This window comes from Salmo trutta, chromosome 6 (assembly GCF_901001165.1).
Source record: "Salmo trutta chromosome 6, fSalTru1.1, whole genome shotgun sequence".
In the NCBI taxonomy this organism is placed as follows: domain Eukaryota; kingdom Metazoa; phylum Chordata; class Actinopteri; order Salmoniformes; family Salmonidae; genus Salmo; species Salmo trutta.
Window position 1 is genome coordinate 28,899,774 of NC_042962.1, and position 25,606 is coordinate 28,925,379.

The following is a 25,606-nucleotide window of genomic DNA, read 5'->3' on the forward strand; positions in this document are numbered from 1 at the left end:
GGGCCAAGCTGAGGCCGGTTGTACTGTTAGAGGGGCCAGTTACATTAGACATTATTGTTGTAATATAGTTTTCTTCACTGCATTGCAGGCATTAGCAGGCAAAAGACCATGTTCCGCGTTGCCACTGTCTAATAACGGATGTAAAAAAAGAACATAGCAAAAATTTGTTATGTAAAAATGTATTTCATACTCCACATTTAGGGGGGGCACAAGGGGGTCCAAAGTTGTTGTCACAGGGGCATTGCCCCCCCCCCCCCCAGAACCGCTAGTGCTCATCAGCCCAGCAATTTATAAACTTGATCTCCACTATAAAAAGCATCTAGACAATATCTCACATTTCTTTTAGACTAACATTTAATTTTCAACAGCGGAGATTTGTTTAAACCCTGCTGTCTGTCTCTCTGACATTTGCAACATTATTTAAATATACAAATGAGATCTCTAGCTGTCCTATAATAATCAACGTGTTGGGAGTCAACCAGTCATGAATCTGCTGGCATCATTTTTATGGATAAACGTAAAAATAAATTACATAAAAAAATGGTCAAACAAAATGAAGCTCAGCTAGTTTGCAGTCTTTCCAGCTTCAGTTTGAAGTGACTGTGTTAGCTGTGTTGTTGGATAGCTCCACTGAACAACAGTGTCCTGACGAGAGAGCACATTTTCTACGCCAGGTGAACTCTCGCCTCATTAGTTCATTGTTATGGATGTAACCAAATACATGTCACGAGAAAACAGCTTAAACAAATGCAAATGCAGCTACTTTAATGTTATTCTGTCTGCACTTTTTTGACGTGACTATAAATTAGCCGTAGTTGGCTAGCTAGCAAGCAAGGGATAAGAACGTTGCCAGGCAGTATGGCAATGGAACATTTAGAACGATCGACTATTACATAACAAAAAGACTGAACAACTGGGTCTAGTCTCTGGCAATCGAACCAATAGAACGAACGACCAGCCGGCTTGGATAGCAAACCTAGATGTGTCGGGACTATATCTTGTGGAAGTATGAAATAGTATGAATAAATTCATAAAAATAACGTTTTTAATGAAAATATGTCAATCATTATTTGAATATGTTGGTATCCGGTATAAACGTGATAATACCCTCGAAGCCGGTGTTTGGATGATATATTGGCACGGGTTGCCAGCCCTCGACGACAACAGCCGTGCCAATATTCCTCCAAACACTGGCTTCTCGGGCATTATCACTTTAATAACTCACAAGTACCAGACGGCACCTCACACTTCGTTTACTTAGTTAAATGAATTTCCTCATTCTTGTATAATACCAAGAAATTAGCAGCTATAATAGATTATTTGAATATCTACGAAATGCAAGGCAATCTCCATGTTGTGTAAAGTATACCCACTTATATTCCAATACAGAAATTACACTCTTGGTAAGCGATTGGGATCTCTTAATAACTAATTTTTAATTTATTTTATTTTACCTTTATTTAACTAGGCAAATCAGTTAAGAACAAATTCTTATTTACAATGATGGCCTACCCCGGCCAAACCCTAACCTGGACGACACTGGGCTAATTGTGCACCGCCCTATGCGACTCCCAATCACGGCCAGTTGTGATACAGCCTGGAATCGAACCAGGGTCTGTAGTGATGCTTCTAGCACTGAGATGCAGTGCCTTAGACCGCCAATTGGGAGCCCAAAATGACTAATTACATAATATTCCTCCTCTGATTAAAGCTGGAAATCCCATAAAGCTGGAAAACCAGGAAAACCACTAGTTTCCAGAATAATTATGTCTTTGTTATACGTTCAGACCATTACACTTCCATCCTTGGATATAGAAACCCCTTACATGTGTAGCGGGTTTCTTATGCACCACAGGAGAACCCAGAATTGAAGAGCGACACCACGGCTGTCTTTAAGGCTTTTATGTTGATCTGCTGCAATAGTATTATGAAAAGACAGGACAGGAACACATCAGTCTCCAATGCAACGCCTGACAAGTTGTTCTTTCTCTCTCAGTGTTTTCTCAGACTCTCACAATCACACTCATACATAAAGCCATAATGTATAGTATAAAATAATAACCAGTCCTTAATACAAAGAATGTATAATCTTAATTCTTAGACAATAGAACCATACCTGCAATAGTATTATGAAAAGACAGGACAGGAACACATCAGTCTCCAATGCAACGCCTGACAAGTTGTTCTACACAGGAGCATGAAGAAAGGTAAAACACATATCCTGTCTCACATCCCCAATACATTGCTAGGTACTTTCAGTGTTGATAGTAGCAAAATACAACAACTCATGTACAAAACCACTGCAACACAAACAAGTTACAACGTAAAATCGCCTTAGAGGGCAAAAACTACATCCCCCATAATGCACCACCATCACTAGTCGGCAGCTCAACTAGCCTTCTGCATCACAGAAAGTCATGCTAGCTAGCAACACTTTTAGCACTCTGTAACTATATTAATAACAACAATAAAACTCTGAAAGTTACGTGTTTCGATAGTCTCACATCCCCTTATAACAATATCTACAGCATTAACCTTGGGACGTTTTATTTATTTCACGTTACGGACTTCTACAAAGGAGTAATCTGCAACCCGTACCTTTCTCTCTCAGTGTTTTCTCAGACTGAGGAGAGCGGGAGCTAAGGGTAGTACCAGGGTGTTAGTAGGTGACGTAAGCACCCAGATAAAATAAAATACATTTAATGAAACAAAACCTGAAGATGTTAACATCATTCAGCTACTGTAGCTGCCTACCTAACATCAACAGGCATCACCAGTAGCGCAACAATTAAAATTAGAAACCAAAAGTAAAGTTCCTGGCGATCTGACTCCCCCCTTCTGTCTGAACTTGGAATATTCCTGTTCGCGGGCTTTGGCCACTGACCCTCAACCTGATTGTTCTGTTCTGCGTTGTGTACTATTCTAATAATTTGAAGTTTGCTGGAATAACCATTTTAACTCTACTACACTCACCCCTTCTTGATTTCAGCAAACTTTAAGACATAAGGTAAGACTTCTTCCTCCACAGGGGTAACCTTGACCAAGAGTCGTCCAGAAGGACAGCAAAGAGACTTTGCCAGGTAGAAATATGCCCATATACATACAACCTATGACCCCCTAATAAAGTATTTCTCATTTCCTTAATCTATCCTCTGGCTTCTGTGTCACTGGGGTACTGTCACTTCAACAAAAGTTGATAAGGCTTGGATCAGGGCGGCTAGATGCTCTCTTTTGTCCGGCTCAGCAATCACTTGACTCATTGACTCTAAAAGTCTTCTGACAGGCTTCACAACTCTTCCAGTTCGAGTTCTCAAAGTACCTTCACTTGGTCTCAGGACTGTATCAGTGAGCTCAGATGTCTGGCTGTTTCTGCGCTCTACCTCTCTCTGGTTACTCATTCTCTTATTAGTAGATCTTATGCATACAGAGCCGCTGACTGATGCACTTCTACTGCTGATGCCATCTAGACTGCTCACTGACGTTGCTTCTCTACTTGTGTCATCTTCAGAAGGATCACTTGAATCATCACCAGGCATCATTGAGGAGCTTCCTGTGCTTGATTTAGCTGCTTGTCCTGAGATCATGTCCTTCGCTGGGCTTTGAGGAGCAGCATCTCTCATGTTCACGCCATCTTCCGGTCCCGAAGATTTTTGACCTTCAGCTTCCGTGGGCCCCTCAGGGTTCTGGCCCTCGAGAATCCAGACAGCAGTCCTTCGATCCTCTGAATCCTCATCCATATCGAATACCGGTCTTTCGTCACCGCTGTCTGCGTTTATGTCCTCCTCTGAAGCAGTAGAGGCTACTGTGGACATCTCGTCTGTCTGTCCCACCGGCAGGAAGTTCACTGGCAGTATGAAGTTTCGATGAACTACTTTACTCTTCTTGGTAGTAGGATCTTCGACTCTGTAGATGTGCACAGACGGGTCTTTCCATGTGATCACATAGACTGTTGAATCACACAAGTCGGCAAGTTTACCTTTTCCTCTTTCCTTTCGGTTTGCCAAGAGAACTCGGTCCCCAATCTCCAGGGCAGTACCCTTCACTCTCTTGTTATACTGCCTTGCTTGCTTTTTCTGAGCTTCAGTGGTGTTGGCCTGAGCGATCCTGACAGCCTCTCGCAGGTCCTTTTGGAACGAGTCAACATACTCGTCATTAGTCAACACGTCTTCGTTTTTCAGGGTACTTCCAAACATGATGTCCACTGGCAGCCGTGGAATTCGGCCAAACATCAGGAAGAACGGTGCGAATCCTGTCGTTTCGTGTGTGGTACAGTTGTACGAGAAGGTGAGCGTCTGTATCATCTGGGGCCATCTTTCTTTTGCTCTCGCTGGCAATGATCGGACCATGTTTCCGAGCGTGCGGTTGAATCTTTCCGTCTGACCGTTGCCCATAGGATGATATGGAGTGGTATGGGACTTTTTGACTCCTGAGACTTGTAGCAATTCTGCGATTAAGTGACTCTCAAAGTTTGCTTTTTTGTCAGAGTGTATCCGCTGGGGAAACCCATAGACACAGAAGAACTGGTTCCATAACTTCTGGGCAACCACCTTTGCTGTCTGGTTCGGGCAAGGAAACGCATGTGCCAGCTTCGTAAAATGATCTGTGATGACGAGTACATCAATGCTCTCTCCATCCCTTCCTTCTGCTGACCAGAAGTCTATGCACACCAGTTCCAACGCTGTGCTGGTCTGAATAGATTCCAACGGTGCCCTAGCCTCTGGCTCCATTGTCTTGCCAACCACACAGCGCTTACAGTAGGAGACATACTTCTTCACTTCCCCTTCCATTCCAGTCCAGAAGAACCTTTGACGTACCAAATGGAGTGTTCTAGTCTGGCCTTGGTGGCCGGCTTCATCATGGGTTCCCCTCAGAACGATGGCTTTAAGGGAGTCTGGCACCACCAGCTGGTACCTCTTCTTGACAACTCTGTCCTTAGATCTTCGGTAGAGGATCTCATCCTTGATTTCGAGTTTATCCCAATGCTTCAGCATTCTCAACACTTGGGCAGTCTCATGAGCCCTCTCTCTCCGCGAAGGTCTCCTCCTCCTCTCAACAAAGTACGCCACTCGGGCCAGCACCTGATCCGCCTTCTGTTTTCTCCGTATCACATCAGGAGAAAGGACTGGAAGAGTAGCCACTCCCCCTTCATGCTGAAGGATGCTGGCAGAATACTGGGCTAATTGGAATTTGCGCACTGGCACACTCGCATCCCACTCCAGACAGGATTCCAAAACTGCTTTCACTCCTTCAGAAGAGACTTGAGCCAGGATCTCACCACCTTGGATATTGACTGACAGTTTGAATGCGTCCTGGATGGACTCTGAAGTCACATACTCTGGGAACTCACTTGCCTTCCTAGCTCCAACGAACGGCTGTCGACTAAGCAGGTCTGCTGGGACATTCTGGGGCCCGGGGATGTACTTCAAGTCAAAGTCGAAGGGGGCCAGTTTAGAGACCTACCGCTGCTCACAGGCATCTAGCTTTGGTTTCGTCATTATATATGTCAGGGGGTTGTTATCTGTTAGGACTGTGAATCTATTCCCCTTCAGCCAATGGGTGAACTTATCACACACAGCCCACTTAAGAGCGAAGAACTCTAATCTGTGTGCTGGGTAACGGGACTGGGACCTCGACAGAGTCTTGCTTGCAAAAGCTACTGGTCTGGGTCTACTCTCACCCTCAAATGTCTGGCTAAGTACTGCACCTAAGCCATCAATTGATGCACCTGTTGATAGGAGAAATGGTCTGTTAAAGTCTGGGTGAGCCAGCACGGCTTTTTGGGAGACAGCAGCTTTTAGCTTCTCCAGCGCCTCCCCACATTCAGAAGTCCAGTCTTCAGGTTTCAGACGTTTATGGGCCGTGCCATGAGGTTTTCCTTTTTCTCCTTTCCGCTTACTTTTCTGTCCTGCAATCAGACGAAACAGTGGTTTGGCTAAACCTGAGAAACTCGCAATGAAGTGGGAATAATAGTTTGCCATACCAAGAAATGATCTGACCTTGGTGGGTGAAGGTGTTTTCCCATCATTTTCCATCAGGTCAGCTGCTGTGATGTCGTTGATTGCAGACACTTTTCCTGGGTCGGTTGCAATGCCCTCTGCCGTGACGATATGGCCTAAAAACTTGACAGATTTTCTGAGGAGGTAACATTTTTTTTGCGCTAGCTTCAGGTTGTGTTCCTTAAGGCGGGAGAACACCATTTCGAGACGGTCCAGGGCTTCCTGCTCAGTCTTCCCGAAAACCAGGAGATCATCCAAGTAGCACAGGAGGGACAAGTAGTTGTGGTCCCCGAAGATCGAGGTCATCATTCTGGCGAATGTTGCTGGGCTGTTACATAACCCCTGAGCCATTCTGTTGTACTCAAATAAACCCGTGGGTGTTGTGCACGCTGTGTACTTGCGGTCATCTTCATGTATGGGGATGTTGTAGAATCCCGAAGTCAAATCCATAGTACTGAAGAAGCAGTTCCCCCCCAAAGCAGCGAGAGCATCGGCTTGATGGGGCAATGGGTATGCATCTTTCTCTGTCCTCTGGTTCAACCATCTGAAATCAGTGCAAATTCTCAACTCTCCTGACGGCTTCCAAACCAGGACAAGGGGGGAGGCCCACTCACTACTGGACTTTCGGATGATGCCCCGCTCCTCCATTTCCTCCAGCGTCTGTCTCAGTTTCTGGTAGTCGGATGGAGAGACCCTCCTGTACGGCAGCCGGAAAGGCTTTTCATCTTTGAGTCGGATACGGTGGATGACGTTCTTTGCTTCTCCACAGTCAAGTCGGTCCCTGGAGAAGATGCCTTCATACTGAGTAATAAGGTCCACTAGTTTTCCTTTCCACATGTCAGACACTTCACAGGACTCTATGTCAACTTCTTTTAAGCCCAACTCTTCCAACTTTTGTAGATACTCCTTCTTTGCCCTTTTCCCACTAACTGAACATTCTTCCCCAGCTTGGGTGACATTCTGAAGGGCAGACTGGACCTTACTGGGGTTCTCAGCATGGCTGGCATAGAGCTCTAGGTCTTCTAGGGCTAGGCATGGGTGCACATCGGCCAACTTGGTGTTACGGCGGAGAATAATAGGGTGGTCCAACATGTTGATCACTTTCATGGGGACCCACTTGTCACCCCTCAAAGGACATACAGTGCGTCCTACTAGGACATTTCTTGGTGCAGATCGTGCTGTAGTGGCCTCTATGACTACAGTACTACCGACTGATAGCGGCACCTTTTCTTTCAGTTTTCCCCAGACCAAATGTTCATGTTGAGGCATGAGAGTCACACTCTGCTTGAGCATTACAGTTCCCACTTTGTCTGGTATTTTGTCACCGTGCCAACGGTTCACATTGGCTAGCATGCTGAGTAAAAGTCCATGTGAATCTCCTTTGGCAGGTTTGGAGAGGCTGTCCCAATACCACTTTGTTTTCTTAACCTGTTGCATTATGTGTTTTATGGCGTTCGATCCAACTATCATGTCATCTGTCTGTCCAGGTACAACTAAAACAGACACTGCCATCTTGCAATCTAAAAGATCAATGTTCAAGTCATATTCATACTTAGGCTGTGCCTGGTTGCCCCCACAGCCTACAAGAACTACTTGAGTTGGCTTTCTAGACTCTGGTTTTATCACATTACATCTCAGAAGTGTGTCTTCAGCTGACTCACTTAACGTGCAGGTCATAGACCCACTATCTATCAGAGCTTGAAGTTCTACAATTTCTTGCACCATTACTGGAACATAGAAAAGACTGTCATTACTCTCTATTTTTGGATAAATCACCTCAGTTTTCATTGTGTTTCCAGTCCTTATATCTGTAGTGTTCTGTGGAGGTGTAACATGTTCGCCCACACCGCCCCCCTCTTGGCGTGAGCATGTTAGTTTAATGCGGGGCCAGGGGGAGCCTCGGCACTTGCCTCTCCAACTTGTTTTCTTGCTGGACATTCAAAGCCTCTGTGGCCTGTCCTGTGACACTTGAAACATAACCCCTCCTTAAAGCAGTGCGACTGAGTTGAATGGTCTGAGGCCTTACAAATTCTACAGGGACCAGCAGCAGTATTAGTTTGTGGCGTTCTGGCTGAAGTTCTCCTTTGATTTTGTTCCTGGGTTGACAGGAGCTTTTCCAGGAGAGAAATCACTTTGTTCAATGGAGCCTGATCACTGTTAGTGGGTGTGGCTGAATTATTTTGACCGACTGCTTGTTGTTGAGTCATACACCAAGCGTCGGGGGTCATCACAACTTCTACCTTGGCAGTACTTTGCGCCCTGTGTCTGGCTGATTGTTTGTCTCGGTGAAGGCTGTCAATCATTGCCTGCAAATCTCCAACGGTCCAATTTTCAATAGGCCTGCACCTAAGAGCGGCATATAGTGCCGGATCAGGGCAGTGCTTAACAAACATCATGGTCACCTCGTGACCTGGGTCATCCACTCTTTTTCCCTGTCTTTGCAAGCACTCATTGGCAAGGTCAATTGCCTTGTTCAGTCTAACCCAATAATCCAAGCAGCTCTCTGACTGTCTTGGTAAGGTTTCATAGAAGTATCCTAATGGGATTGTTGATGAGATTGCCTCTCCAAAGTGCTGCCTCAAGATATTGTATATGGCTTCAGGATCTCTGCTTATGTTAACAAGAGGGTTTCCACGGAGCCCAATTCTGACTATGTCTTTAGCCCGCCCCATTAGTCTGTCCTGTATTTCTTGCCCCTGTTCTGATATACTGCATCCCTTCTTTTTCAAGTAAGCTTGCATAAGTTCTTGCCATTCAGTCACTGTGCACCGGTCTGTGCTATCACCCCGGAAGTGGGGTGGTTCTCTGACGTCTGACTTCAGAATTAGGTTGACCTTTGACCAATCAGGTATTTCTACTATTGGTTGGGGAGGGGAAGTGCTTGGACCAGCCCCTGCTAGACTAGCGGCAACTTGATGACCTATTTCACTGCCCCGTTGTTTGACTAACTCTGCTAGGGCTTGGAATTGGGTTCGGTTTTCATTTTCACCCCCTATGGCCTTCTGGGACTCTTCACTGTCATCGTTGCCTGGTTGGCTACTGCTAACATGCTCTGGTTGGCTACTACTGACACTTGGCACTCTAGTGTCGACTGCTGGGTATCTAAGAGGACTGGCTCTAGCACTATGTTCCCCCATACTGGCCAACTGAGCCCCCCGCCCCACAACAGTGGCCATACCTTGTGAACCTCTCACAGTAACACCAACCGGAGTAACATGTACATTGTTATCACCAACACCTGATATGTCTTCTCTCTCCTGTTCTGTAATCTCACACAACTGAGGCATATGCAACATATTGTCCAAAGTTCACCTTGCCCTCAAATGTTTTAAACGTGTGATGTCGATCCAGTTCTGTGTAGGAGTCCCCCGGCGATCTGCTGCAGCTGATCTGTTGATCCGGGTCACGGCACCAATCTGTAGCGGGTTTCTTATGCACCACAGGAGAACCCAGAATTGAAAAGCGACACCACGGCTGTCTTTAAGGCTTTTATGTTGATCTGCTGCAATAGTATTATGAAAAGACAGGACAGGAACACATCAGTCTCCAATGCAACGCCTGACAAGTTGTTCTTTCTCTCTCAGTGTTTTCTCAGACTCTCACAATCACACTCATACATAAAGCCATAATGTATAGTATAAAATAATAACCAGTCCTTAATACAAAGAATGTATAATCTTAATTCTTAGACAATAGAACCATACCTGCAATAGTATTATGAAAAGACAGGACAGGAACACATCAGTCTCCAATGCAACGCCTGACAAGTTGTTCTACACAGGAGCATGAAGAAAGGTAAAACACATATCCTGTCTCACATCCCCAATACATTGCTAGGTACTTTCAGTGTTGATAGTAGCAAAATACAACAACTCATGTACAAAACCACTGCAACACAAACAAGTTACAACGTAAAATCGCCTTAGAGGGCAAAAACTACATCCCCCATAATGCACCACCATCACTAGTCGGCAGCTCAACTAGCCTTCTGCATCACAGAAAGTCATGCTAGCTAGCAACACTTTTAGCACTCTGTAACTATATTAATAACAACAATAAAACTCTGAAAGTTACGTGTTTCGATAGTCTCACATCCCCTTATAACAATATCTACAGCATTAACCTTGGGACGTTTTATTTATTTCACGTTACGGACTTCTACAAAGGAGTAATCTGCAACCCGTACCTTTCTCTCTCAGTGTTTTCTCAGACTGAGGAGAGCGGGAGCTAAGGGTAGTACCAGGGTGTTAGTAGGTGACGTAAGCACCCAGATAAAATAAAATACATTTAATGAAACAAAACCTGAAGATGTTAACATCATTCAGCTACTGTAGCTGCCTACCTAACATCAACAGGCATCACCAGTAGCGCAACAATTAAAATTAGAAACCAAAAGTAAAGTTCCTGGCGATCTGACTCCCCCCTTCTGTCTGAACTTGGAATATTCCTGTTCGCGGGCTTTGGCCACTGACCCTCAACCTGATTGTTCTGTTCTGCGTTGTGTACTATTCTAATAATTTGAAGTTTGCTGGAATAACCATTTTAACTCTACTACACATGCACAGTCAATTTGATGTTGTCGACTTGTGAGCGTGATAAGTGTTGATGAAACTCAACATACCATAAGAGGCATCATCCCATAGTGCTTGTATTCCAAATGGCACCTTATTCCCTATATAATATAGTGCACTACTTTTCAGTAGGGCCAATAGGGCTCTGGTCAAAAGTATTGCACTATATGGGGACTAGGGCGCCATTTTGGAATGCACTGCCATTTGGGATGCACTGGTGTTTCACAGTCTGATACACACCACATATGAATGACTAAATAGATCACTTGGGGAGACTATATTGTTTCTGGCATTAGAAGCAACCGGAAAACAAGGCATGGTTGTGCGATAAAATGCACAGAATGTACTGATGAATCACAGATATATGGACAACACAATAATATAAAATATCATTTAGCAGACCCTTTATCTAAAGCGACTTACAGTAGTGCATGCATTCATTTACATATGGGTGGCCCCAGCAGGAATTGAACCCACGATGCAGACGATGTGCTCTATGAAAAGGAGCCACACAGGACCATAAATATTAAACTCCTCTCAGATTGAATTACTGAAAGACAACATGCGCTAGGTTTAGACAGTCTTGTTAAGGATAAATTCCGTGCCGATACTGAATACAACAGGCCAATGTTCGATGCCATGTAGAAATGTTGTTATGAAAAAGGCCTCAAACCACATTTTGTAACTCAAGGAACATCTGGAATGTCCTAGATCGGACAGTGACTGAGAACGTCTGCTAGCAACATCTACCGGCATGCATACACAAACACAACAAAAGTTATGGTGACAGGGGAAAAGGAACTCCAAAAATAAATGACATTTATTTTACAACAGGTTCGTTTTTTCCCCCACTATAGTGAACCAGCAATTTGATGGTGGTTTCTCTGTTGTCACACCACAATGACAACTGCAACCCACAGACGTTTAACGTATGGCTATTAGGGTGAACGTATTACCGCAGTCCGGCAGTCTGGAGTGACCGCAGTCAAATTCCATATTTTTTATTTAACTAGGTAAGTGAGTTAAGAACAAATGATTAGTTATTCTATTCCGGCCAAATCCGGACGACGCTGTTCAATTCTGCGCCACCCTATGGGCCTCCCAATCACGGCCGGTTGTGATCGAACCAGGGTGTCTACAGTGATGCCTCGAGATACAGTGACATACAGGCACTGAGATACAGTGCCCTAGACCGCTGCGCCACTCGGGAGCCCACATGACCGTTGAGTCACAGTAACTAGGCTTCTCCAAAACTGAGCTCTGACGGTCATTAGTAGCTTACCAAACTTGCTATCGGCCAGTCCCTAATACCGGCGCTCAGCGCTCTATTGTCCCTTTAATCACACTGACATCAATGCAAATGCTATCGAAAATCAAATGAAACACTTCATGACAGCCCTGCCATTCAGAGTGTGAGCGCAATAGGATCACCTGTTGCGCAGCGAGAGCCAGCTCCTCATAGATAGTTAATCCATGGAATGAAAGTGTTTCCATAAACCGAAGTTGCGCTACATTTCTATAGGCTATGCTATGCAATTGCGTGAGAAAACAGAGTTTTGAAGGACTCTATCAAAAAGAGGAAGATCCCTTCAGCCTTCTATAGGCTAGGCCTACTATATTTATTTCTCAACTTTCCTAAAATTAGGCACGTTCTTTCGCTTTACATTAGGAGTGGCTGAAATGAACGGCGGGGAAAACGTCCTCCATTCGCTATTCAAGTGCATACGGATGACATTATAATGGCCCAAGTATATGTAGACAAGATTACATTGAGAATAGTCTGATGGGTGAGAATATTATCACTTGTGAATGATGCCCAGCGTGTGCAGTCTAAGGCAAGAAACAGTGCATCATTTTTTTTGCAACTTTTTCAAATCATAGTCACATGCTTTATGTAGCCTAGCTCTCAGAGCTATATGTTCTGACAAATAACTCCAAACGTAGCCGTTTAGGCTCAAGACCCCTGGAACACAGTTAGAGAGCCCATAGCCCACAGAGCCTAGTGAAACGTGTGTTCTTATAAACCCAGTCATGGCCTAACATAAGGACGACTCAGAATATGCTATTCTGTTCTTCTGAAATAGGCTACATTCTCTTCATATAAATAATGGATTTATTGTGATGGTGTAGGCTATATTAGATAGATTTATTAGACTTGAAGATGTTCCAAAGGTCCGCATCAGTGGCTTGTAGGCTATGCGTGGAAGCTGGAGATACAAAAAAAACAAAAAAACAGGCAGTTATTTGGATGACAATCCCCAGCTGACAAAAAGTCATGACCGCGACAGCCCGTAAATCTCATGTTATCCCATTCAAAATGAAACTGAATCCAACATTAGGTAATTAGTGGAAATACAGTGTTTGCCTGTTCTATGACTCATGTGGGCTCAGAGGGTGTTCCCACTCTGATTTAACTCAAGTCTGTTTGGGTAGATCGATGAAAATAAGCCCTGCTTTGGGTAGTAGTTGCTCTCAGGCTCTTAGAGCATTGTTGAAATGAGTCACAGTTTACTTTATAGGCCTTTCAGATTTTTCCACCCATGCAACGTAGAGAGAGATCGAGAAAGAGGGAAAAAGAGAGAGAGCGAGCGCTTCAAGCTGGGAGACATTTAATTCTATTTTTCCCCCCTTCTCATTAGTGACTCATTTAAGCGTGTTAATGGTCTATTTTGGTATAAGTGAATTGATAGGCTTTCCCGCTTTTCCAGTCTCCTGCTGGAGTTATAAATCAAAACATAATTAAAAACAAGATGGAGTAAGTTAGTGAAATAAACATGTAGGTTTACGCACCACTGCTCGCCACCACTTCCTGCCGTGGATGATGTAATGGTCTTGGTCCCTCTGAAGGGTACACGCCATGTTATTGTTATATTGGAAGCTTGCTGTGTGCAACAGGGAGGGGCAATTGAATGCAATTTAAATTGTTAAAACATTTCTAGGCTGTTTATGTATGGGTAAGAGGGTTGACGTGTTATGCGTCACTTGAGTGGGTTGAGTCACTGACGTGGTCTTCCTGTCTGGGTTGGCGCCCCCCCCTTGGGTTGTGCCGTGGCGGAGATCTTTGTGGGATATACTCGGCCTTGTCTCAGGATGGTAAATTGGTGGTTGAAGATATCCCTCTAGTGGTGTGGGGGCTGTGCTTTGGCAAAGTGGGTGGGGTTATATCCTGCCTGTTTGGCCCTGTCCGGGGGTATCATCTGATGGGGCCACAGTGTCTCCTGACCCCTCCTGTCTCAGCCTCCAGTATTTATGCTGCAGTAGTTTATGGGTCAGGGGGCTAGGGTCAGTCTGTTATATCTGGAGTATTTCTCCTGTCTTATCCGGTGTCCTGTGTGAATTTAAGTATGCTCTCTCTAATTCTTTCTCTCTCTCTCTCTCAGAGGACCTGAGCCCTAGGACCATGCCTCAGGACTACCTGGCATGATGACTCCTTACTGTCCCCAGTCCACCTGGCCGTGCTGCTGCTCCAGTTTCAACTGTTCTGCCTGCGGCTATGGAACCCTGACCTGTTCACCGGACATGCTACCTGTCCCAGAACTGCTGTTTTCAACTCTGTAGAGACAGCAGGAGCGGTAGAGATACTCTAAATGATCGGCTATGAAAAGCCAACTGACATTTACTCCTGAGGTGCTGACCTGTTGCACCCTTGACAACTACTGTGATCATTATTATTTGACCATGCTGGTCATTTATGACCATTTGAACATCTTGGCCATGTTCTGTAATAATCTCCACCCGGCACAGCCAGAAGAGGACTGGCCACCCCTCATAGCCTGGTTCCTCTCTAGGTTTCTTCCTAGGTTTTGGCCTTTCTAGGGAGTTTTTCCGGGCCACCGTGCTTCTACACCTGCATTGCTTGCTGTTTGGGGTTTTAGGCTGGGTTTCTGTACAGCACTTTGAGATATCAGCTGATGTAAGTAGGGCTATATAAATACATTTGATTTGACCCACTCAGTTTTCCACCACAAAACACCAGAAAATTGCCAAAAAGAGAAAAACCAGCTCACCTGCTTTTACACTATCATTTTGCGATTACGTAACTGGCGTGACCTTAAAATGAGGAACAGGTTGTTTTTTGTAACTTTAAAATGAGTCACTAATCTCATGGAATTAATAACACAATTCAGAAATGAGGCAAAGCAACAAAGGAGAAATGTTGGGGTTAAGTGGGATAAAATCTTCCTAGAAGCCACAGAGGGACATGTCAAAATGCTGAATTGTAGCACTTTAGCAAGTCTTTGTTCATATAAAAAAATCGATTTTATAGAATTTTGCATGTGGTCAATATGAAAAACTACTTCCTTTAATATAACAGGCTTTTAACGTGTCATATTCGTGCACAATTTCTACTTACAATATCAGAAGGGACGCAAAATTGAAAATAAAAAAAGGGACTCATTTCGTGTCCCAACCCACCAATTAAGACGTATGAAAACAACATCTGTGTTTGCAAGAACACAAGGCCCACTACCATCCCTTCTGACGTCATTGAATGACTATGACCGTGTCACATTCCCTACATAGTGCCATTTGACGCACCCTATTTCTCTGTAATTGGGTCACGAAGGAAAATGGTTCATTCTCAACATTCTGCAAGAAGAATGATTTCCCTAATATCCCTGTTTTCATAGACACAATGCAGAACATCGCCGACGTAAACGTTCTACAACAACGTCCCTTTTATTTGTGTGATGCGTATTTGATTTTGAGTTCGGACATATAAAGTTTGTATGTGAAAACTACTTCTAAGATGTATACTTTCCGTTTTTCCGAACTCACTTCACTCGCGCAAAAAAAAGGAAGCTCGCGCTGCTCGTACGGGCAGGTCTAATACACCATACTGGTAATCATGTTTCATATGAATGTAATTACTCTGTTATGAGTTACAACATTTTCTGGTTGCTGTTATGTTACCAGTTGCAAAATATTTTTGTGATGTGATGGTGTCATTGGATACTTCCTAGGTCTATGGTTGTTTGCCTTTGTAGAGATGGGAAGCATGGAGGTCCTCCACATGTGTGGTATTAAGGAGCAGAAGAGAGAGTGGCTCCAGCCCCTGCTCAGTGGACATATCAAATGCTATTTCTGTATGACAGGCACACTCTCTACCCTAGAGCCATGCATTAATATATCTCTATACACCGAGTGTACAAAACATTAGGAACACCTGGTCTTTCCATAACATAGACTGACCAGGTGAATCCAGGTGAAAGCTATGATCCCTTATTGATGTCACCTGTTAAATCCACTTCAAATCAGTGGCTGCATTTCAAACTCATAAAAGACACACCCTCGTCCACTTACCCTCGAATTATGCCCTTGGTGGAATCCCTGCGGCCGTATTTGTCGTCCGTCCAAATGATTAGCCAAGCAAGGGAAGATTGCAACGTAAGCCCCTCAGCCCTTGTTTTTAATGGAGTTTGTGAGTGTACAATTATGTTCACTTCAGGGCCTGAAACACCCCATAATTCAATTTGCGATGATTGTACATCCGCTAAGAAAAGTCAGCCAAAATGGAGTCAACATAGTGTAAGTAAAAACAAATGTAAATAAGTTAGAAATTGTGCTAGTAATGCACAAACACGTCTCGTAAAAGTAATTATGTTTTTGTTTGGTTTTTGAAAATTGTAGAAATAAAACATTTTCCTTCTTCAGAAGTTCCAGCTAGCCTGGCTAACGTTATCATACAGTAGGCGTATATTAATAATGATATAGTTAATATAAGTAGACATGCAATTCTAATTGACTGTGGCGCATATAAAGCACCCACAAGCTACTGGTGGCTGAAAACACAATCACTGGGACGAGTGACGAATTTCCGGGCAAAAGGGTGGTCTATTTAATAAAATTAGTTCCTTCCTCCTTCCCCTGCAAGTGTATACTCGGCAGATGTCATGATACGTCATCAGAAGTGTCCACTTAATTTGAGGGCTCACGCTTCGAACACACTGACACCGTTACTGAGCAAAATAGTACGCAGCATCATCTGGATATGTATGCAACAAGAGTTCAACATTCACCTTCTGCTACCATTTCTGTCAAGCCGTCTACGCATACAGTTTGACGCATACGTTCGATAAATCCAATGTATGCAGCACACCGAACGCACTGCAACTGCCTCTGCAACGCAATGCTGCAAGGCAAACGCAGGGTTTCATTGGAAACAAATGTAATTCTGCTGTACCAAAATGCATGATGTCGGTGTGTTCGAAGCGTGAGGGGAGAGGGTGTGTCTGATAAGTGTTTGGACTGCAGCCTTTGTATATGAAGGGGAGGAGACAGGTTAAAGAAGGATTTTGAAGCCTTGAGACAATTGAGACATGGATTGTGTGTGTGTGCCATTCAGAGGATGAATGGGCAAGACAAAAGGTTTAAGTGTCCATGAACTGGGTGGTACGGCAGAAGGTGCTAGGCGCACCAGTTTGAGTGTGTCAAGAACTGCAACGCTGCTGGGTTTTTCACGCTTAACAGTTTCCCGTCTGTATCAAGAATGGTCCACCACCCAAAGGACATCCAGCCAACTTGACACAACTGTGGAAAGCATTGGAGTCAACATGGGCCAGCATCCCTGTGGAACGCTTTCGACACCTTGTTGAGTCCATGCCCCGATTTAATTGAGGCTGTTTGTGGGCATATTCAAGATTTGTACAGACTCAGAGCTTCAAAATGGTATATCATACACTGCAGTTGGAGGAAACATGGGAAAGTTATGCTTCTTTGAAATTTGACAAACGTGTTCTCACTTAGAGACAAGTAGAAAAAATGCCCTAGAAAGATTTTCAGTTTCTAGAGAGCTCTTTCTTCCGTTGCGCCCATTCAGTGTCGTTCACACCCTCTTAAGCCTTTGTCATCTCTTTATGAATTTACATGGCAACGCATGAGTCATCATGGCATTGTCCTCCTGAAAGTAATTGTTCTACTTAAACTCCCACTGACCTTTATCGATAGCACCAGCTAAATTCAGGGCAGCAATGCTTTTGAGAGCTGTACAGGGTTGGGCGATATGGCCGAAATATCACATCACGATATTTTTCTAATTATTGAAGGTATTTTATGTTTTTGAATAATAGTTCTAAATATGCTTTAATAAGTAGTGCATGACTCTAGGGTGGAAACTAATGCATTCTAAGTGGTTTTAATAGGGCTTTCTCTCTGCTGATTGTTCTATACTGTTCAATCAAACTTCAACCAAAAATTATTCTGCATTTCCTTCACTCATTTGTTATCATTTCCACACGGTACCACATAAAAACTGTTGCGTTACATTTATAATGTGCCTACTCTGGTCTTGACATATGCGCTCTAGCCAACAGCTTGCAGATACAGTGCTGGTAGGCTGTGCGGGTAGGTTGGTCTACATGATTATTATGGACAAGAGCGAGAATATTTCTATTTGTCAAACGGCAATAAAGCATCGATCATCACGTCACCAGAATAAGACCCTCAATATTTATTGGAACGGAGCATCAAGCTCATCACTGTGCACTTTCACCACCCATCATAACTTATTTCATCTGTAGCCTAATAAACTGCATGGTTGGAAGGACCACGCACCATATCATCGCTTGACTTCAAGTTAATTCCATATGATGGTTATTATATCAACATTTGCTCATAAAAGGCGTTTCCACCGCCATTTCAAGCATTATTAATTTTACACATCCTACCATGTCGAGCAAACAAATGTTTTTTTTTTTTACACTGGTATGACTTTACTCGCACATTGTTTTTGGGATGGAAACGTGGTTTATGAACATGTATTTTCAATGGATTCAATGGCAGTTCTTACTTTCGCCACAAGTGGAATTGTGCCGATTTCTAGGGTGCTTTTGGCACCAGCACTGGCTCACAGGCCAGATTCATGACAAAAAAAAGTATGTGTGCGCACCCAAACAGTGTTGCCAACTCAGCGACTTTGTCGCTATTTTTAGCGAGTATTCAGACTCCTCTAGCGACACATTTTCAAAAAAGCGACTAGCGACAAATCTAGCGACTTTTTCTGGTGTTATTGGAGACTCTGACGTGAAAGCATGTATCGTTCTTACTCTTCTCAACGAGCAGCCCGTCCCAGAGCACTCACAGGCGGCCCAGTCCTCGCGCAGCAGTCCCTCCCAGCTGCAGTCAGAGCAGGAGATGTTCACCCCTCCGCGTCCAGACTGCAAATGAATCGCGCATGTGGGAAGCCGCCGCTGGCTGATCCCGCCCTGGCTTACATAAAAAAATGTTTTTTACCTGAATTAGGGCCAGACTAGTTACCATAATTTTCTCACATTGCCATTGACAGTTTTTTTCTATTGTCTCTTTTTGGTCCATTTAGATTGTTAATGTAGATTGTATATAAAAATTTAAAAAAATGTTATGGTTAAAAATGTTCATGTTTTACTGTGACTTGCTGTAGGCTCCTAAGTGGTTAAAGGTTAAAAACCAAACCAAATTAAGAAAAATAAAATAAAATAAGGAACTCCGCCAGAGTATCTCTTTAGGGTCACTTTTGCCGGTCCCAAGCCCAGATGAAGGAGGAGGGTTGGAATTGTGACATAAAAAAAAACAAGAATCAACAGAAGAAAGTTCATTTGTAGTTCTAAACATATTTAGGGTGTTTTTTACTCACTTTTTGTCTCTCCCACGACTTTATTCGTCTCTCCTACAGCGTCCATCACAATTACATGCACATGGCCAATTATGCAAAGTAGGTGATGACGTCATTTAGCGACTTCTAGTGACTTTTAGGACAGCCAAACGCTACTTTCCTTACTGAGGAGTTGGCAACACTGCACCCAAAACTCTTGCTAGCAAATTAGCAGTTCTCAACTGTTAAGTCTCATACTGGCAGTAAAAACGGAGGATTGCCATAATTTTTCGAGTTTCATCACTCAGTTATTCCATTTATATTCCATTTAACAAACCAAACATTGAAATACGGTAAAGTAAAAATCCAAACCGGTTCGTGCATCAATACCAGTATATAATAAAATACGGTTTACCACACAGCCCTGGAGCTGTAGCAACACTTTTGCAGTTGCCCATTTACTATATTCACTGCTCAAAAAAATAAAGGAAACACTTAAACAACACAATGTAACTCCAAGTCAATCACACTTCTGTGAAATCAAACTGTCCACTTAGAAAGCAACACTGATTGACAATAAATTTCACATGCTGTTGTGCAAATGGAATAGACAACAGGTGGAAATTAAAGGCAATTAGCAAGACACCCCCAATAAAGGAGTGGTTCTGCAGGTGGGGACCACAGACCACTTCTCAGTTCCTATGCTTCCTGGCTGATGTTTTGGTCACTTTTGAATGCTGGCGGTGCTTTCACTCTAGTGGTAGCATGAGACGGAGTCTACAACCCACACAAGTGGCTCAGGTAGTGCAGCTCATCCAGGATGGCACATCAATACGAGCTGTGGCAAGAAGGTTTGCTGTGTCTGTCAGCGTAGTGTCCAGAGCATGGAGGCACTACCAGGAGACAGGCCAGTACATCAGGAGACGTGGAGGAGGCCGTAGGAGGGCAACAACCCAGCAGCAGGACCGCTACCTCCGCCTTTGTGCAAGGAGGAGCAGGAGAAGCACTGCCAGAGCCCTGCAAAATGACCTCCAGCAGGCCACAAATGTGCACGTGTCTGCTCAAACGGTCTGAAACAGACTCCATGAGGGTGGTATGAGGGCCCGACGTCCACAGGTGGGGGTTATGCTTACAGCCCAACACCGTGCAGGACGTTTGGCATTTGCCAGAGAATACCAAGATTGCCAAAATCGCCACTGGCGCCCTGTGCTCTTCACAGATGAAAGCAGGTTCACACTGAGCACGTGACAGACGTGACAGAGTCTGGAGATGCCGTGGAGAACGTTCTGCTGCCTGCAACATCCTCCAGCATGACCGGTTTGGCGGTGGGTCAGTCATGGTGTGGGGTGGCATTTCTTTGGGGGGCCGCACAGCCCTCCATGTGCTCGCCAGAGGTAGCCTGACTGCCATTAGGTACCGAGATGAGATCCTCAGACCCCTTGTGAGACCATATGCTGGTGCGGTTGGCCCTGGGTTCCTTCTAATGCAAGACAATGCTAGACCTCATGTGGCTGGAGTGTGTCAGCAGTTCCTGCAAGAGGAAGGCATTGATGCTATGGACTGGCCCGCCCGTTCCCCAGACCTGAATCCAATTGAGAACATCTGGGACATCATGTCTCGCTCCATCCACCAACGCCACGTTGCACCACAGACTGTCCAGGAGTTGGCGGATGCTTTAGTCCAGGTCTGGGAGGAGATCCCTCAGGAGACCATCCGCCACCTCATCAGGAGCATGCCCAGGCGTTGTAGGGAGGTCATACAGGCACGTGGAGGCCACACACACTACTGAGCCTCATTTTGACTTGTTTTAATGACATTACATCAAAGTTGGATCAGCCTGTAGTGTGGTTTTCCACTTTAATTTTGAGTGTGACTCCAAATCCAGACCTCCATGGGTTGATAAATTTGATTTCCATTGATTATTTTTGTGTGATTTTGTTGTCAGCACATTCAACTATGTAAAGAAAAAAGTATTTAATAAGATTATTTCTTTCATTCAGATCTAGGATGTGTTGTTTAAGTGTTCCCTTTATTTTTTTGAGCAGTGTATATATTTTTTTCAACGTGGTACTAAAGATTATCTATATACTGACCAGGGAAGCCCCAATTCTGTTATAGACAGAAGCCTGTGACATGACAGACCAATCAAAAAAGGATTCAAAAAGGACTCATCTCTCAGCATATCTAGCCCCTTCATTATCTCAGCTAATCATAGATCCTGCCTTTCTCCCTAAATAGCTCAGTGCTTTCTCCTTGGCGAAACTAGGCTCATAATTTTACATTTTTATTCATATTTACGGATCCCATATAAGTTTGAAAATATGCAGTGGTGGAAAAAGTACCCAATTTTCATACTAATAGTAAAGATACCTTCATAGAAAACGACTCAATTAAAAGTGAAAGTCACCCAGTAAAATACTAGAGTAAAAGTCTAAAAGTATTTGGTTTTAAATATACTTAAGTATCAAAAGCAAAAGTAATTGCTAAAATATACTTAAGTATCAAAAGTAAAAGTATGAATAATTTCAAATTCCTTATATAAAGCAAACCAGACAGCATCATTTTCTTGTTTTTAAAATTTATGGGTAGCCAGTGGCACTCTCCAACACTCATAATTTACAAATGAAGCATTTGTGTTTAGTGAGTCTGCCAGATCAGAGGCAGTAGGGATGACCAGGGATGTTCTCTTAAAAAGTACATGAATTGGACCAAGTACTGTAGTGTCTAGTTTCAGAAACAGATGCCTTACAAGGCCTCAACTGGCAGCTTCATTAAATAGTACCCGCAAAACACCAAACTAGACACTCTAATGTACTTGTCGTCTTGCTCAGTTGTGCACCGGGGCCTCCCACTCCTCTTTCTATTCTGGTTAGAGCCAGTTTGCGCTGTTCTGTGAAGGGGGTAGTACACAGCGTTGTACGAGATCTTCAGTTTCTTGGCAATTTCTCGCATGGAATAGCCTTCATTTCTCAGAACAAGAATAGACTGATGAGTTTCAGAAGAAAGTTATTAGTTTCTGGCCATTTTGAGACTGTAATCAAACCCACAAATGCTGATGCTCCAGATACTCAACTAGTCTAAAGAAGGCCAGTTTTATTGCTTCTTTAATCAGAGAACCGTTTTCAGCTGTGCCAACATAATTGCAAAAGGGTTTTCTAATGATCAATTAGCCTTTTAAAATGATTAACTTGGATTAGCTAATACAACTTGCCATTGGAACACAAGAGTAATGGTTGCTGATAATGGGCCTCTGTACGCCTATGTAGATATTCCATTAAAACAATCTGCCGTTTCCAGCTACAATAGTCATTTACAACATTAGCAAAGTCTACACTGTATTTCTGATCAATTTGATCTTATTTTAATGGACAAAAAATGTGCTTTCCTTTCAAAAACAAGGACATTTCTAAGTGACCCCAAACTTTTGAACGGTATTGTATGTATCAAAAGTAAAAGTATAAATCATTTCAAATTGCTTATATTAAGCAAACCATACGGCACAAATGTTTTTGTTAATTTACTGATAGCCAGCGGCACACTCCAACACAGACATCATTTACAAACAAAGCATTTGTGTTTAGTCAGTCCACCAGGTCAGAGGCCGTAAGGGTGACCAGGGATGTTCTCTTAATAAGTGCATGAATTGGACCATTTTCCTGTCCTGCTAAGCATTCAAAATGTAACGAGTACTTTTGGGTGTCAGGAAAAATGTATGGAGTGAAAAGTACATTATTTTCTTTAGGAATGTGTAGTGAAGTAAAAGTAGTCAAAATTATAAACTGTAAAGAAATAGTACAGATACCCCAAAAAACGACTTAAGTAGTACTTTAAAGTATTTTTACTTAAGTACTTTACACCACTACCTGCTGAGAAGGAAGCGGGTGCTGTCTCATGAACTCTGTGACCTAATGGAACATGGGCCTGACCTTTAGCCATCTGGACAAACAGTCTGGCATCTGCAGGGACAGATCTGGAGAGGCTATACACAGACAGACTCGCAACATACACCCATACAAATTGCACACACACACACACACACACACACACACACACACACACACACACACACACACACACACACACACACACACACACACACACACACACACACACTAATGCGATGATAGGGTGTAGTTTTAGTATCATGTGAACCAAAATACCTTTGTGCAATCTGCAGCCCAACCTGGGCCAACGGCTCCACACTCTGGCCAAACTGGGCAGCATTCGGAGCACTGGCATTGCACAGGAGGTGGCGGACATAGATGCCCTAAATCAGAGAGAGAAAGAGAAGATAGATTGAGAAAGAGAGAGTCGGAATGACAGACAGAATAAAGTGAGAAAAATCACAATTTATGAGCCGCTATGATCCACTTATGATCCTCCTGATTTTCCCATCAGCATGAAAGAGGGAAAATGCCAATGGTGTCTATTTTCAACCGGGGGTCAGAGATAGATGAAAGCCAACGCAGATTGATGAACTAAAAAAAAAAACGTTTTCAATTTAAGCCTCTCGTCTTTACAGAACCCACCCCAGGAGTCTGCTTTGGTTTGCCGTGTTCAGGTACAGACGAAAGATAATGAAAGCAGACAAGAGAAAAAAGTGTGTGTGTGTGTGTCTTGATGAGATTTAATTAGATGAGAATGTGGACCTGGGAATATTTTGAGCTCATTAGCTGCCTCTTCAGCTGAACAGCCCCAAAGAGATGACAAGCTGGGAGATAGAGAAACTGCTACAGTGTGTTTGTGTGTTCCTTCATTTATACCAGTCTATCGAACGTCAGTGAAAAGGTGCATCTTATCACACAGCTCTATGGGGAGTAATTATAGACTCCTTAATGCACTCTGCGTGCATGTTTGTGTGTGTGTGAAAGAGAGAGATTAACCTGAGCAATCCCTACCATCTTAAAGACAGAGAGGGCCAGGTAGAAGTTGAGCTGAGGCAGAGAGGATGGGATCCCCCTGCAGCGGCAGTAGATGGAGATCAGGTCCTCAGGAGTGGGTACACCTGGCCATTGAGAGAGAAATACAGACATTGGAAACTTAAGGCATCCGCACACATAGGTTCGGTTAGCTTCTAGCAGAACTCGGCTAGGCGAAGCGACCGTCTTTGCTCTCATACTCCCAAAAGCCCTTCGCTTGAAAAATTAGAAAAAAATAGGCAATATTACTGTTGTTTGTCCCTCTTGAGCCACAACATAGGCAGAAACACTTCCTCAAAATAGTCAGAATTAATCTAAGATAAATCAAGAAATCTGTCATTCATTTTGACGAGGAGGTCTTAGTCGCGCAATTTTACATCTACAGTAGCTAAGATGTTTGATGAAGTATTTCTCAAGTGAAAAAAATGTGCATGAAAACTAGTCGTCTCTCGCTGAATGACAACAAATGTTCCCACTCCTACTACTAGTAGTACTGTTGACCAATCACAGACGAAGGGACATAGACTTCGGCCACCGAAGTCTTTGACTTGCCTCAAGAAAACATTTTGCGTGTGTGAACTGCCAAAGACCAGAATGAACAAAAACGCCACAAAATGTAGTAACAATATATGCGCAAACTGTTCTGACTGGGAAGCATATGGTAAGCTTAGCGTGTGTGTACTTTACTGTATTTATACTTAGAATGCAGTTTTTCAATGGTAAAAGTTCAAAAATAGCTGGAGTGGGACTTTTAACTAAGGGTTTAGAGATCAGAAGCTGCCTTCAGCATTTCTAACAGTGTCAGATATAAGAGTTCAGAGGTTATACCCTCCACACCCTTCAGGCTGCCCATGCTGTTGAGGATGCTGAGGATACTGGGTCAATAGTTGGGCATCAGGAAGTAGGGCAGGTCTGCCATTGGCTGGTGCATGCTGGATAGCTCCCAGTCCAACACAGCCACCATATGTGCCTGGAGAGAGAGCATACACCAACACACATCCAATTCATTCCCCCTACCAAGCTACCCCCATATTCAATAAAAGCATGGCCCGTATTCATAAAGTGTCACAGAGCAGATGATCCACGATCAGGTCCCACCTGTCCATGTGATCTTATTCATTATGATATAGATCAGCACTGAGACGGAGGAAGGCCCACAACACTACCTCAGTAGGATGGAATATCAGGTTGTCCACTCGAAAATCCCCATGGACGAGGGCCACTTCATTTGATTGTCATTAGTGGACATGTTGCTCATCAGCCAATTCTGGGTAATAAACGGTAAAAATACTAAGTGCTTTAATTATGAACTTTGAGAATGGAAGGGATTATGTTATGTATTGGCTGTTTTTGTTTCGTTACTGCTGTATCGTTTTTCTCAGTTTGATTGTTTTTTTCTCCCTGTTAACCGTATATGGGGCGGCAGGTAGCCTAGCGGTGTGAGCGTTGGGTCAGTAACCACTGTTCCCCTAGCGCCGAAGAACTGGATGTTGATTAAGGCAGCCCCCCCACACCTCTCTGATTCAGAAGGGTTGGGTTAAACGCGGAAGA

At 43.6% G+C, this 25,606-nt stretch overlaps 2 protein-coding genes across 6 annotated transcripts in view; both read right to left on the reverse strand.

Moving 5' to 3' along the window:
- Window positions 1–25,606, reverse strand: part of acad11 (acyl-CoA dehydrogenase family, member 11) — a 54,363-nt gene that overhangs the window by 25,903 nt on the left and 2,854 nt on the right. For 4 of the 5 annotated variants that reach the window (XR_003878753.1, XR_003878754.1, XM_029756094.1 and 1 more), the window contains exons 2-3: window positions 24,035–24,141; window positions 23,297–23,403 (exon numbers count right to left, since the gene is read on the reverse strand). Coding sequence is in view for 3 of the 5 variants with exons in the window: in XM_029756094.1 (XP_029611954.1) it covers window positions 23,297–23,403; window positions 24,035–24,141 (214 nt within the window). In the remaining 2 variants the exon portion in view is untranslated. Of the gene's footprint in view, window positions 1–22,968; window positions 23,093–23,296; window positions 23,404–24,034; window positions 24,142–25,606 lie in introns of those variants that run through there. The other variant, XM_029756095.1, reaches the window with a different exon arrangement.
- Window positions 5,832–7,934, reverse strand: LOC115195816 (uncharacterized). Its single transcript, XM_029756090.1, has 2 exons — window positions 5,997–7,934; window positions 5,832–5,905 (listed from the first exon to the last, which is right to left on the reverse strand). Exons 1-2 carry the CDS (start codon window positions 7,932–7,934, stop codon window positions 5,843–5,845), a joined length of 2,001 nt encoding a protein of 666 aa, XP_029611950.1. The 3' UTR covers window positions 5,832–5,842.